Source organism: Equus przewalskii, chromosome 1 (assembly GCF_037783145.1).
Source record: "Equus przewalskii isolate Varuska chromosome 1, EquPr2, whole genome shotgun sequence".
Classification (NCBI taxonomy): domain Eukaryota; kingdom Metazoa; phylum Chordata; class Mammalia; order Perissodactyla; family Equidae; genus Equus; species Equus przewalskii.
In genome coordinates this window covers 82,202,151-82,218,122 of record NC_091831.1, presented here as the reverse complement: position 1 = coordinate 82,218,122, position 15,972 = coordinate 82,202,151, and the positions used below count along the sequence as shown (strand labels likewise).

General features: G+C 43.4%; 1 protein-coding gene across 7 annotated transcripts in view; it reads left to right on the top strand.

Annotated features, from left to right (window-relative positions):
- The window catches only part of WDFY4 (WDFY family member 4), a 301,239-nt gene that overhangs the window by 57,105 nt on the left and 228,162 nt on the right, over positions 1-15,972 (top strand). For all 7 annotated transcript variants that reach the window (XM_070615433.1, XM_070615417.1, XM_070615438.1 and 4 more), the window contains one exon: positions 4,828-5,408. In XM_070615433.1, the coding sequence (XP_070471534.1) occupies positions 4,828-5,408 (581 nt within the window). The remainder of the gene's footprint in view (positions 1-4,827; positions 5,409-15,972) is intronic.

Sequence of the window (15,972 nt, the reverse complement as noted above, 5' to 3'; positions counted from 1 at the left end):
TAATCAGAATCCCCATCTGTTTCTGATATTTTCACATTGAAAGTCGAACGGATCCACAGAAAGGAAAGTTTCGGTTTCACTTTGCTGGGAGAGCACGTGTTTCTGGGTCCGATATGGAAAAGAGTGCTCTGCTTTGCTCATGGAAGTTTCTTCTCATTTACTCTATGGCCCAGAGGCACCTTATTGGAGTGTCAGCCCTTGGGCAATAGGACTGAGTTTCTAGAATTAGCAATGTAAAGCCATTATGGTGTTTTACAGATTCAATATAATTTCAGAATCACACTATCAAGAGAGCACGTCAGGGATTAACACTGTGTAAGTTTATTTAACAAAGTCTACCCTGTGCTCAGTGTGCTGTCTCCTCCCCAGTGCCAGGTCACCAGCGGGTCATCAGGAGGGCGCCCGGACCTGCCACTGCTCTCCCAGGACCAGGGCTGTTAGCATGTTGCTGCTCCAGTGGGCGATGGGGAGGGATGGGCCTGAGAGGCTGTTCCACACTTGCCCACCTCTGAGTCACATCAGCAACTAGTGCACATTTACTGGAATCTGATGCGGGATCTGCGTTTGTTCTAAAACATCTTGGGAACCCCTTGGAACTTTAGAAGCAAAGATGTAAGATTAGCTTTTTCTGGCTGGATCTCTCTTTTTAGAAGCCGAGAGTGGACTCACCCCAAAGCACTGAGTCTGCAAAATGGGTTAGATGTAGGATGGTGAGGGAAGAGCTGCCATGGGGGGACCTCAAAGGCTGGGCCCCCATTCTCCTCCATACAGATTTGCCATCTCTAAATTACATTTCCGTCATGGCAGCCCTGAGGCCAAATCATCCAGCAGCCCAGAGGGGAAAATTCCTCCAGAAACACCCAATTTAGGGCAGTCGTTTCCAAAATCTAGTGGCGCTTCCATACCAATACAGAAGCACATGTGACTTCACCACCTAATTCTGGCCAACGATAACCAAGTTAAAGAATAATGTAAGCAAATGAATTTCCTCTCCACGGCCGGTGGGACCGTGATTGGGTTATGCACAAATTCAGATTGATCTGCTAATATACATTTAGCTGTTCAACTCTGAGCTTAATCGTATTACCCCACCGGTCTTCCAGCATGACACATGGAAAATTATGAGGAATAACAAATAATAGAATGTGAAATAAATCCTGTTAGCGCTAACGTAGTTAGCGCTTTGCAGCAGACATCCATTTTATAGATTCAAGCTGGAGAAATACTAAGTCAGAGACGATGACATGGTAACTGAGTTAAGGAGGAGAAAATGTGTTTAACGCTGACCTTTCTTGAAATGTGTCACCCCTAGCCTGATTACTTTGACTTCAGCTGATTAAATTTACTCCCGTCCGCAGACTCGCCAGCCCCGGTGATGCATTATCAGGCAAAGTTGAGTGACAGTAATGGAGACCCTCCTCCCAGGCCCCCGCTTCCTGACGGATCGTTTCCCGAAGTAGCGCAGTATTTATTTTCCTTTATGATAGAAATGTTTCTCTTTAGTTGCTATGAAATTAAGGCTTTGTAATTGGATTTTGGACTCTTTACTTTATGACTCTGCAAATATGAAATTAACCCCATCCCAAGAAATAATAGAGCAATCGGAGTTCTAATGAGATTACCCCCATTTTAGATAATGACTCTGAATTTAATCAATCAAACAAAGTAACAATTAAGGACAGCCATTCCTCCCTCCTTCCCCCTCCCCACAGGAGGAGGAAAGGGCCATCAAGGAATTACAGGAGACAGACCCTCTGAGAGGCACAGCTCTTAAGGAGGACCATTATTGGGTTGCTTCTCTTTTTAAAATATCTGCTCTCAACACTCGCTCAATGATGGAAGCCTTTCTAGCAACATCTCATATCAAATTGGACAATTGGAAGGTGGTTTCTTGAGAGAAGAGGGGGTTTTAGTGGTCGTCCAGCACTCAGACGATTGCCTATAATCTGATCAGTTTTGTTTTTTAATCGTTCTCCCTTTTTGGTGTTTGTTTTGTCGTGTGTCATGTGATAAACAGAAGAGCTTCCTTGGTGTCATTTGCTGTGAACAAGCTCCTAGTGGTTTTAGGAGCCAGGAAAAGCACTCACATAAATTTAAACGGTTTAACATCGCAGAGCTTAAGATTTCCCCATGGCTGGGTGATTGACTTATTTTTCACGGCACAAGTCACATGACCAGGCCCCAAACAGGTTGAGGCAAGGCAGCGTGTGCTGTCCCACACACGAGAGTTCAGCCTTTCATGTGGCTGTTCAGTGGGCAGGACGAGTCCGCGACCATCACACTCACTTCAAGATTGGAGTGTGTTTCCAACTTGGTCAAAGAGAGAATATTCTGTCGGGTGTGAGTTGCTCATACAAGGCGGGCGCAGACCTGGTGTATCTGCCGGTAGCCCCTCGTGGCCCCAGAGTCCCAGGGGTCGGGGTAGAGGCAGGCCGGTGCGGTGAAGCCGTCTACCCAGGGAAAGGCCTTGCCCAGTCTAGAAGGCTCAGGGTCGCTATGCCATGACCGTTCTCATTCCCTGAGCATCGCCATTCAGAGAACTTGCTGTAACTGTCTACATGCTTCTCTTTAAGGACCTGTCTCCCAATGTGGAGCTTTCCTGGCTTTTGAGCCAAATTCAGGAGTTGGCCATATTCTCACCCAGGAGGACAAAGCACTTGTCCTTGCCTACTCCTTAACGTGCCATTTTTGCCTCCATCTTTCTGGCAGTCTGGGAAGCCCATTTCCCTGAAGTCTGTTTCCTGACTCTGACTTGCTCTCTTCTCAGTGGGTGGCTCTGATGCTGGGCTTCTTTCAAAGAACAAGATGACAATTCAATTTCCCCACAGTTGGCCCCCTGAGCTGCAGTGGGTGGCCATTGATCTCAGCACCGTAAGTCACGCATCTTCTTTTTCTGTAACCGGGAAAGGATCTGTTGACCACATGGGTACGCATGAATTTTTCTGCCTCACTCTATATTTTTATTTGTCCACGTTAAACATCATCATGGACTTTGGCCTTTCATAGATTCTCCTGGTTACTACAATCTTTGTTTTGCTTTTTAATTTCTCAGAATGTCATAGATGGGGCCGAGGGGGCCCTTTGAGCAGCTGCTTGGTCATCATTTCTCTCCACCACTGAGAGAGTCCCGCTTGTGTGCATTCACTCAGCCCCGCTCATTTTGTGTTCTTTTACCCCAAACACGGGACTGACTGCCCACCAAACTGCTCAGGTTTCTTGTACCAGAATATAACATCAGAGAACAAAATTAAGGTGTTGGGGCACACATTATATTGTATCACGTAAGCACTAGTGTTAGGCTAGGATTACCAGCATTTTAAGGATAGAGCTGGAAAATTACCTTTCCCTCCAAAAAGTGCATGACTTTGTATTTAATAGTTACCTGTAGCTTTACAAAGTTTCTATTTCCCTTTCTCCATGGCGGTTTTTTAACTTAGTGCCTTCTCTCCTTCTTTGTCCTGAACTAGCCGTTTCCTCTTTGTCCATTAACTGTCACGCATCGTGCTGGAGACTGTCATTCGAAACCGTGCACTTAAGATGCAGCATGACGCCTCCCCCCAAAATTGGGAGCTTCTTTCTATTTTTTCTCTTTGAACTTTACTTCAAGGATCCTGGAATTACCTCTAAATTGTGCCTGTCCAGGCATTCCCCTTTCCTGTGTCACTAGGGCATTAAATATCCGAAAAGATGAATCAATTCAGACCTCACTCCACAGCCTACTAATGAACCCAAAGGACTGACTGCCGTCTCAGAAACACGCAGGTGCCTGGGTCCTAGATGGAGTCTCATGCAATTTTTGTGATTAATAAATAAGTAAATACCAAAAGGCTTTTAACATTTATCTGAAATCATCCATACATTCTTCACTTTTAGGTGCGAAGCTTCAGCATAGAATGAGAACTATTTAAACGCATTCCTTCTAAAACATATATTAAATACCTAGTGTATACCACACACTGTACTCAATGAACGGCACATTGTAAGTGCTCAATAAATGTTTGATTTTAGAAGGAAATAGAAGTTTGTCTGTCCAGTAAAATCTGAGCGATCTGGAAAAGGGAGCTTCTAGTATGTATGTTACGAGTCGCCCAACCTCCATGCGTGGTCTATTCTAGATGCTATATTTACGCATTTCCTGCCATTCATCGTTTCTTTTCACTACCTTGATTCCCTCATATTTTCACACCAGATTCTAAGTAGATTCCTTTTACCATCTTTCCTCATTTAATCAAGGCACGTGAACTTGCACAGACAGGGAGGTAAATAATATCAAGCTGCTTTATATAGATTTCACCGTGAGGCTCCTTTGCAATGTGAGAGAGGGTTCATTGCACCCGTTTAGCAAATGTTTATTAAGCGTGCGCTGTGTTCTACAGCAGTGAGCAAGCCTGACTGTGTGGGGCTTCTGTCTAGTCGGGGCGCTGAGACGATTTCCTGGTGACTTCAATATAGTGTGAGGAGTTTTATTTGGGGAATCCAAGGGGGCAGTGTGAACACTTGCCCGGGGTGAGTAAGAGCTAGGGGTCAGAGAAAGCTTTCTGGAGGGACATGCCTTTAAGTCAAGACCCAGGACAGTAAAGCAACCATGTAAATTGACATAGGCTTTAAGAGCAGACGTTTGAAACACAGCACCGAGGGGCAACCTAAAACTAAACTGAAGAGGAATAAGAGTGACCTCCCACTGGTTCAGAATCGTGCTTCAGGTAGCTCGCTGTCCCTCTGGAGGAGCAGGAAAGAGCATGTAACACTTTGGCAGGGATGGGGGGGCGCTCAGCGTTCAAGATCTGCTCCCGGACTTTGCTCATTTTTATCTCATTGGTGTTTCAGTCTCTCCTCCGGATCCTGGAGACCCCCAAAGGCCGTGCTGCCTTCAGAGTGTCCAGTGGCTTCAATGGGCTGCTGTCTCTGCTCTCCGACCTTGAGGGGTCTCTCCAGGAGCCCCCGCTGCAGACGTGGGGGGCGGTGTCCCCCAGCCAGACCCTGGACCTGGTCCTGCACACCCTCTGCGCCTTGTCTGCGGCGCTGCACCTGGACCCTGTCAACTGTGACTTCTTCAGGAGGAACGGGCTCTTCGAGAAGCTGGCCGAGGACCTCTGCCTGCTGGGCTGTTTCGGGGCCCTGGAGCAGGAGGAAGGCCCTGTGCGGCCCTGGGCGGACACAAAGGCCAGGCCGTTTGCTGAGTTGCTGAGCGCGGCCTTCTCCTGTAGCAGCCCACTCCCACCCAGGATTCAGAGCTGCCTCCAGATCCTCAGCTTTCTGGACAGCATGGCCAGCGGCACCCTCCACCTGCGCAAGGACCTGAAGGAGTCCCCCAGGGCCAGGCACGACCCAGTTGTGGATGCCCAGAAGGGAGAAGCCGATGGTGACCCCCAAGGCAGCTTCAAGCAGTGGCCGGACCTGGAGGAAAGGTAGAGCTCAGCTGCCTGCTTCCGCCATCGGGTAGTCTGTGTCCCTTGCCTCCCGTGTCCCCCACATGTCCTGTGCCTGTGTAGTGGGTAGGGAACCCGGACTAGAAACTGCATTTGCAAAAATGTCACGTCTTTTCTTTAAATCAAGTCACCTCTGACTCCAAGCTCCCCTACCCTGGGAGCTGGTGGAAAACCAGTCTGAGCCAATATGGGATTGAGGAATGCCGTTGGGTCATAGCAGAGCTGGGGAGGCTGACCCCATCTTGGAAACCGAGGGCAGGACTCTGCCCATAGGCTCGCTTTCTCTTTCAGTATCTTTGCTGCTCCTGGGAGCCTTGGTGCCTGTGCCCAGCCTCCTGGTATGAGGGCAGCCTTTGCCTTCCTAGGTCTCATCCTCCCCCCAACCCTGCACGCTGGGAGTGGTTGATGAGGCTCTCTACAGTACACAAGCCACAGTGTCTTTCTGATCCTGGTGACGCTTCCTGTTCTTTTCTTCCTGCTTCCACTCCCCGAACTAAGGCTATAGCTCCTCTTACTTCTGCAGGCCAATCTCCTCAACGAGCTCAGACTTCTGTAAACAGCTTTTTACTTTCATTCCTGTAACACGGAAGTCCACTAAAGCAAGGGAGCGCAAAGAGCACCCCTCCATCCTTTGGGGTGGGAGGGGAAACGATGAAAGAACAAAGCGGCAGTAGCTTCTTGTCTATTTTTATTCTTCTAAAGCAACAATGACAAAACACAAATTAATATCGCAATAGACTGTCCTGCCTACCAGCTCTCCATGTCATCTTACCCCTAACACCGCAGGGCACCTTCTGAAAGACGTGCATTTTTCTCCAGAGAGCCCCCACTGACCAGGCATCAATGTTGGGCGTGGGACGGATGTCAAGTCTCCAATTACTGAGATAATTGTAGGATTGTTCTTGTTTCGTTGGTTAATCTGCTAAGTTAACTGGTTTTCTCATCTTGCACTCGCAAATACACCGACTTGCTCCCGAAGTATTTATTGCTGACTTTGATTTGCTCATTTTCTAAAAGGATTTTTGTTCAAGAGAAAGTTTGGCCTTTTGTACTTCTTTCTTGACTATTTTTGCTACCAACTTTTTGCCAGCCTCGTAACACAAGTTGGGCAGTGTTCACCCTTCTTCTATTCTCTAGGAAAGTTTATGTAAGGGTTACTATTTCTATTCCTTAGCAATGTGATAGAACTTTCCAGTAAAACTTCACGATCCTGATATTTTCTTGTGAGAAGATTTATTCCTGTAAGAATAAATTTTGTTTTATTCTTGAATCATTCTTAGTAGGTTACTTTTCAGGTTTATTTTCTTGTTTCATCTAAGTTTCAGTTGATTGGCGTAAAGCTGTTCACAATAACCTTTTAAATTTTTATTCTCTTTTTTTACAGTTCTTCACAACTTTTTTCTCTAATTTTTTTATTATGGTAAAATACACAGACATAAAATTTACTATCTTAATCATTTTTAAGTGTACAGCTCAGTGGTGCTAAATACATTCATAATGTGCCATCATTGCCACCATCCACATCCAGAACTCTTTTTGTCTTGTAAAACTGAAACTCTGTGCTCATTAAACAATAACTCCCCATTTTTCCCTCCCCCTAGCCCCTGGTGACTGCCATTCTGCTTTCTGTCTCTATTATTTGACTCCTCTAGGTTCCTCATATAAGTAGAATCATGCAGTATTTATCTTTTTGTGACTGGCTTGCTTCAAATAGCATAATGTTCTCAAGGTTCATCCATGTTGTAGCAAGTGTCAGAATTTCTTTCCTTTTGAAGGCTGACTAATATTCCATTGTAGGTATAGACTAAATTTTGCTTATCCATTCCTCTGTTGATGGACACTGGGTTGCTTCCATGTTTTAGCTATTGTGAATAATGCTGCTAGGACGTGGAAGTGTAAATGTCTCTTTGAGACCCTGCTTTCAATTCTTCTGTGTATATACCCAGACATGCAATTGCTGGATTGTATGGTAATTGTATTTTTAATTTTTTGAGGAGACTCCATGCTGTTTTCCAGAATGGCTATACCGTTTTACATCCCCACTAACAGTGGACGAGAATTCCAATGTCTCCACATCCACGCCAACACTTGCTATTTTCTGGTTTTTTTGATTGTAGTCATCCTAATGGGTGTGAGGTGACATCTCGTTGTGGTTTTGATTTGCATTTTCCTAAAGATTAGTGATGTTGAGCATCTTTTCATGTGCTTCTTGGCCATTTGCGTATCTTCTTTGGAGAAATGTCTTTTCAAGTCCTTTGCCCCATTTTTAATCAGATTGTTCTGTTGTTGTTGAATTTTAGGAGTTATCTGTACATTCTGGATATTAATCCCTTATCAGATAGATGATTTGCAAATATTTTCTCCTGTTCTATGAGTTGCCTTTTTACTCTGCTGATCATGTCTTTTGATACACAAAAGTTTTAAATTTTCATGAAGTCCAACTTGTGTATTTTTTCTTTTGTTGTCTGTGCCTTTGGGTGTCTTATCCAAGAAGTCATTGCCAAACCCAATGTCATGAAGCTTTTGTCCTACATTTTCTTCTAAAGGTTTTACAGTTTTTGGTCTTACATTTAGGTTTTTGATCCATTTGAGTTAATTTTTGTATATGGTGTTAGGTAAGGGTTCAACTTCATTTTTCTGCATGTGGATATCCATTTTCCCCAGCACGATTTGTTGAAGAGGCTATCCTTTCCTCATTGAATGGTCTTGCCACGCTTGTCAAAAATTATTTGACTATATATATGTGAGGGTTTATATCTGGGCTCTCTATTCTATTCCACTGCTTTGATTGATGTAGCTTTGTGGTATGACTTTCTATTCTTAATATCATCATTTGTCTCTTCTCTCCCCCTTGTGCCACAGCACCCCAGCATCCTTGGCAGAAGTTTATTTATTAGTGTATCCTATGAACCAACTTTCAGCTTTTCCTGTCTCTCATACATCAATTTTATTTTTTTTTCTCTTATTTCCTTCTACTTCCTTTGTGTTTATTCTGGCATTCTTTTCTTAATTTAATTGATTAGAATACTAACTTTTAGTCTTCTTTTTAAATACAAATTTCCCTGTAACTACTACTTTAGCTGCATCACACAGTTTTATTATGCTGTACTTCCAATATTATTTAGCATTAAATATTTCCGAATTTCCCTATGACTTAGAGTTTGACTCTTGACTCTTGTTTGAATTACAAATTTCTAATGTTACAGAGTGTTTTTGGTCATCCTTTTGTTATTGACTTCTAGTTTTATCATCACCAGAGAAGGTTAACTAGATGATGCTAATCCTTTGAAATGGGTCAAGCTTGGCTTTGCGGCTCCCAATGTGATCAATTTTCATAAATGCTCCATGTGTGCTTGAGAAGAAGACATATTTTCCAACGGTTAGGCTCAATGTTTTATTTATGTTTTTTAGAGCAAATTAGTCAATCGTCTTGTTCAGATTTTAAGATTTTTTAATCTGCTTGACGTATCGGTTACTAACGTGTTAAATAACTTTCGTTATGATGGCAGATTTGTCAATTTCTGTTAATTTTTGGCTTACGTATATCTGAGGTTCTTAGAATCACACGTATTTTCAATTTTTATGTCCTCTTGTGGAAAGAAATTTTTATCTATAGGGTGACTATATGGTGACATTTGACTATATGGTGACATTCTTTATCTTGAGTAGCACATTTTGCCATGAGTACAATTTTGTCTAATGGTAATAGGTCTGCACCAGCTTTCTTTGGGTTAATATGTGCCTGAAATTCTTTTGTTTTATGCTTTCTGTGTCCTTATATTTCAGGTATTTCTCTTGTAAACTGTAAAGAGCTATTTTTTGTTTGGCTTTCTTTTGTATTTTAACCGATGTGGTATTTTTTGTTACTTTCCTGGAGCTTGAGCTTCATTTACATTTTTTATCATTATTAATATATTTGGAATGACTTCTACATTCCTATTTTATATTTCCTATTTGTCCCACTGTTTCTTTTGACCTTTTTGTCTGGCCCTTTTTTTTTCTTAAACTTTTTGTTGAGATTATAATAGTTTACAACCTTGTGAAATTTCAGTTGTACATTATTGTTTGTCAGTTGTGTTGTAGGTGCACCCCTTCACCCTTCGTACTCACCCCCCACCCCTCCTTTCCCCTGGTAACCAGTAATCTGTTCCCTTTGTCTACCTGTTTAACTTCCACATAGGAGTGGAGTCATATAGAGTTCGTCTTTATCTGTCTGGCTTATTTCACTTAACATAATACCCTCAAGGTCCATCCATGTTGTTGTGAATAGGATGATTTTATCCTTTTTTATGGCCGAGTAGTATTCCATTGTATATATATACCATATCTTCTTTATCCAATCATCAGTTGACGGGCACTTAGGTTGCTTCCACATCTTGGCTATTGTGAATAATGCTGCAATGAACATAGGGGTGCATGAGAATTTTTGGAATTGCTGATTTCAAGTTCTTTGGATTAGCTGGACTTTTTTTGAATTATTAGAGTTTTTCCTTTTTAATTTAGTTTTTCCATCTACTAGTTTGGATCTTATATTCTCTGTGATTAGTTTTGTAGTAGTTACTCTAAAATACTGGCAGACATCCTCGTAATGTTTAACTAGTTACTGTTTACTGTTACTTCTTATCTTTATCCTCCTTCCAATTAATATGTGAAGACTTTATACTCTTAAATGTCCTTATCCTTCCCTAATGTATGGATCACTGTTGCCCAATATTTTAATTCTGTCTAATCTAGTTAATGCATCGAATAAGGCATTTATTTTTTTTATTGAGGTATAATTGATATATAACATTATATTAGTTTCAGGGGTATAACATAATGATTCGATATTTGTATACATTGTGAAATGATCACCACAGTAAGTCTAGTTACCATCCATCACCCATCACCACACTTAGTTACAAAAATATTTTCCTGTAATGAGAACGTTTAAGATTTACTCTCTTAGCAACTTTCAAATATACAATAGAGTATTATTAACTATAGTCACTGTGTTGTAGATTACATCCCCATGACTTATTTATTTTATAACTTGATGTTTGCACCTTTTGGCCCCCTTTGCCCATTTTGCCCGCTGGCTCCCTCCCTCCCCCCACCTCTGGCAACCACCAATCTGTTTTCTGTATCTATGAACTCTTATTTGTTTTTCGTTTTTTCAGATTCCATATATAAATGAGATCATCCAGTATTTGTCTTTCTCTGTCTGACTTATTTCACTTAACATAATGCCCTCAAAGTCCATCCACGTTGTTACAAATGGCAGGATCTCCTCCTCTTTTATGGCTGAATAATATTTCATTGTGTGTGTGTGTGTGTGTGTGTGTATGGCATCTTCTTTGTCCATTCGTCCATTGATGGACACTTAGGTTGTTTCCACATCTTGGCTATTATGAATAATGCTGCAATGAACATGGGAGTGCATATATCTTTTAGAGTGGGTATTTTCATTTTCTTTGGATAAATACCCAGAAGTGAAATTGCTGGATTATATGGTAGTTCTATTTTTAGTTTTTTGAGGAACCTCCATACTGTTTTCTATAGTGGCTGCACACATTTACACTTCTACCAACAGTGCACAAGGGTTCCCTTTTCTCCACATCCTTGCCAACACTTGTTATTTTTGATAATAGCCATTCCTAAAGGTGTGAGGTGATATCTGATTATGGGTTTGATTTGCATTTCTGGTGATTAGTGATGTTGAGCATCTTTTCATGTACCTGTTGGCCATCTGGATGTCTTCTTTGGAAAAATGTCTATTCAGATCCTCTCCCCATTTTTACATTGAATTGTTTGTTTTTTATATTGAGTTGTATGAGTTCTTTATATATTTTGGATATTAGCCCCTTATCAGATATATGATTTGTAAATATTTTCTCTCATTCTTTTCATTGTGTTGTCTTTTCATATCATGTCTTTTCATTTTGTTGCTGGTTTCCTTTGCAGTGCGGAAATTTTTAGTTTGATAAGTGGTCTCTCGTTTATTTTTGCTTTCGTTGCCTTTGCCTTTGGTGTCAAATCAAAAAATTCACTGCCAACACCAATATCAAGGAGCTTACTGCTTGTGTTTTCTTCTAGGAGTTTTATGTTTTCAGACCCTATGTTCAAGTCTTCAATCCATTTTGAGTGACTTTTTGTGTATGTTGTAAGATAGTGGTCCAGTTTCATTTGGCATGTGGCTGTCCACTTTTCCCCGCACCATTTATTGAAGAGACTGTCCTCTCCCCACCGTATTTTCTTGGCTCCTTTGTCATAAATTAATTGAGCATATATGCATGGGGTTTTTTCTTGGCCCTCTATTCTGGTCCATTGATCTATGTGTCTGTTTTTATGCCAATACCATACTGTTTTGACTACTATAGCTTTGTAATATAGTTTGAAATTAGGGGATGCGGTGCCTCTGTCTTTATTCTTCTGTCTCAAGATTGCTTTGGCTATTCGGGGTAAATAAGGCATCTATTATTATTGTTTTACAAAATGTTTATTCAGATTTGCCTACATATTTTTCCATATCTGTCCTCACCATTCTTGCATCTTTACCCTTCCATCTGGGGTTATTTTCCATCTGTCAGCAATACATCCGTTAGACTTTTCTTTAGCGAGGGTCTGTCTATGGTAACGTCTTAGCTTTTTTCTGAAAGTGTCTTTATTTTTTCCCTACTTACTGAAAGATCGTTTTTCTGGGTCTGCGTTCTGGGTTCACAGTCGTTTTCTCACGGTGTGTAGAGTCAGCACTTCCCCAGCTTTTGGCTTCCCTCGTTGCCTTTGAGAAATTATCTACATTTTAGTTGCTCTTCCTTTGAAGCCAAACTGTCCTTTTTCTCTGGCTGCTTTTAAGATTTTTCATCATTCCTGTTTGACTGTTTTATTATAAAGTCTCTTGATTTGAATTATTTTAAAAATTTATTCTGCTTGAAATTCTTAAGGATCCCTGAATCTGACAATTGGTGTCGTTCATCAATTCAGGATATTTCCTTTAATTATGACCTCTTCACTATCTTTTTTTCTATGATTTTTTTTGAACTCCAATGAGATGTGTGCTTTATTTTTTTATTCTACCCTCTGTGTCTCTTGACCTCTCTTTCACATTTTCAGTCTCTGCTATCTCTGTGCTGTGTTCATTTCTTTTGCTTTCTCTTCCAATTCTTTGAATCCCTATTAGCTGGGTCTAATAAGATGTTTAATCCAGCTATTTAGGTTTAAAATTTTTAATTTCAATGATCATGTTTTGCATTTCTAGATATACTGTCATCAATAAACTTGATGATTTTATAGCTTTCTCCTTGCTTGTATTTCTCTCTCCTTTATTTCTCCAAACATACGAATCATAATTATTTTTTTTCTATGTCTTTTGAGAGTCTGATTCTATAATCTGCTGTTTTGGTGGCTGTCAGCAAAGTTTCCCTATTGCTTTCGTGGCTTATGAGTCTCGCTCCAAGACTTCCCTTTCCCCAGGCGCCATGCAGCTCATCCTGGCGCCGGCCATTCTGCCTTTCTGCAAACACGAGAGCACCTCAGCAAGGCTGTGCTTGCCCTTTGTGAGCCTGGCTTGGCCAGATTCCAGTCCTCTCTCTTTGCTTTGTCTTGGGAGAATTCCCTTCCGAGGCTCCTTGATCTCTTCTGGGGGACTCTCTGAGGAGACCTCTGTCCCGACCACCTGGACAGCACGAAGGTGAACTTGGGGTCTCAGGGTTGGACCTTGTACACCTTCTACCAGCTCTTCGAGGCCAGGGATGGACGTATTTGTCAGCTCCAGAAGACATTTAGTAAGTGGTATTGGGTGATAAAAGCAATAGTCATTTGTTGACTGTCTCGCGGGCTAAGCACTGAACGCTCATTGTTATTTAATTCCCTCCCAAATTTTACCAATAAAGAAACAGAGGCTGAGGAAGGATAAAAAAATTACATGTTTGGTGAGTGATAAAGCGACTTTGAAGCCAGGTCTTCTTTCAAAGCCTGTGTGTCTGTGTGTGTATATGTGTATGTGTGTATGTGTGTATGTGTGTCTATGTGTGTCTTCCTGCTTTTTCTGGACACTTCCACAATAATGGTGATGATTTGCTAAACGTTCTGACACAATAGCCTGCAGTTTCAAGTTTGGGCTCTAATCTATAGATGGCATCAGCCCCGACTCTTTACAGATAACTCCTGTGTCAAATGTCATCCTGGTTTCACAATGAGTAATTTTTTAATGTATAAGAGTCAGATTTCGTAAATAGGGCCGTTTTTTCCTCATTAAAAGAAATCCATCACCCTTGACTTTCCCTAATGGCTAGAGAAGAGGAAGTGAAACCCCAGTGTCTCCTGAGAGAGTCTTTGGGGTAAAGCGCAGGTCAGTGGGCTGGGGATGGTGGCAGGGTGCTCATCCCTGCCCACGGCTCACATTCGGCATCCCCTTGGGCAAGCGACTTGACTCAGCTGTGTCTATGCAAAGCAGGCCCCCGTCTCCAGGGAGGAGGGGCCAGGCTCAGGGCTTGCACTCAGGCGGGCGTGCTCCGTGCCTCAGCAGCTGTGCTCTTGGGCCTGTTACTTATCTCTCTGAGCTTCCATTTCAGACTGATTAAACACAGGGCTAATAATATCATTCACTTAGAGGACAGTTGCAAGGCGAGGACTGGAGATGATAATAATTCCAGTCATGGTGACCATGGCTGCCCTGTACTGAGTACTCGTGCCCCAATGCTGTGCTCCGCTCTCCACAAGCATTAGCTGGTTTAATCCATGTAACAACTGTGATTTAAGTAACTTTGTTCACAAAACAGATGCTATATATTATGGAATTCCCAAAATATATACATGTGATGTCCAAAATACAGAATATACAATCTCTATGAAGCACACATCCCTCCACACACACATAGCACACACACACACCCCCCAACAACCCACATGCCACATGTATACTCCAAAGCCCCAAGATATCATTCAACGGTGTTCACTAAATGGCAGCTGCAGTGGAAGTTGATCACACGCTGACGTTCTCTGGTATTTACCTTATCCTGTTACGTGGGCTGGACGGCATGCGCGGCCAGCCAGTCCCCAGTGGGGTCTGGAGGTGAAGATGGCGAGGGGAACAGTGCAGGCCTTGCACGCTCACCGCGCTGGGCCATTTTGGTTTCATCCGACAGCGATGTGGTGCCACGGAGGTCTCTGGGCAAAACTGTGGCCTAACGGGGTTGTCATGTCACAACTGGGCCCAGAGAGGCACCCCTTCCAAAGCAGGGGGTACCCCAACTCTGCTGCCTGCCTTAGCATCTGACCTCTCCTAGGCCCTGCTGGTCCTCACGGGCTGACTTTTCTCCTCTATGTCAGCACAAGGAACAATCCCAATGACTTATAACTTGAACTTAAGTGTGGCTATAACTCATGTCCATAAGGGGACGTTGTTTCAACAGGAACGCATCGTGCACCAGTCAAAGATAAGGTTTTAATGGATGCTGTGTGGACTGGAGCCCCAAACAGTCTCTCGTCTTCCTCTGCTGCTCTTCATCTGGACTAGAACCCAGGAATCACTCAGTAAATATCACAGGTCCAAAACCCAGCGAGGTTTGATGGTCTGGATGCATATGTGATACGCTGTCAGTTGGAAAGACCCAGTGAGGGTGCTTGGTAAACTGTAAAGTACTTGGACCTTTTCCCTTTTTCACAGTAGCTGAGGGTCAAACACTGCCACATGCCACGCCTCTGGGGTAGTCTAAAGGTTTGTTGGACTCAGAAGCTCCACAGACCAGGCCGTGTTAGTGCCTGGCTTTTTGCAGCTCCCTCTGAGGCCCATGGGCCCTGGGATGGAGGCCGATTGGAGGGCATCCCTCTGATGCCAGATCCCCATTCCATCCTCCCTGACATCAGCACCCTGTTCTCCAAGAATCTATGCTCACGGGCAGTCCTGGACCTGGACCTCAGGTGCCCTGGGAGGGTAGCCTGGCTCCCTCCCTGCTGAGTAGGTCACACCCCGCAAGCAGTCACCTCCCAAGGCGGACTTGTGCTGTCACATCCTCCCTGAGGCTGGGCTTGGTTTTCCATGCTCCTCTGGATGGCCATGGATTGAGTATCAGGATGGGTGTGCGTGTGTGCATGTCTGTGTGCACATGTATGGAGATGTGTGTGTGTGCGTGTGTGCACGTGTGAGTATATTAGGTGTTGCATGTGCATCTCAGGTGTGAGAACACTGTTGAGCAGGGAGCATCCACCCAAAGCCTGTGTCCCCTCTGCAGAGCCCTGGCCTGTGGGGCCCTTTCTCTCAGACGGCAGGGATCTGGTCACGGCTCTTGTGACTGGCGGAGCTCACAGTGTTTCAACTGCCATGCAGCCTGAAGCAGAGCCAGTCTCCTCACAGCTGCAGAAGGGCTGCAGGCTGGCATCCCTAAGACATCTGAGGTGCGGGGTCCTGCTGCTTCTGCCTGCCCCTCTCTTTGGCTTCCTTCCTGGCAGAGCCACCCGAGTCTTCAGACCTCGAATCGCATATTTTCAGTAAATACTCAGGGAAAGCCAGCTCGAAGCCAGGCGTTGGTTAGTACTGGGGAGAAGGGGCCCAACGACCCCTGCC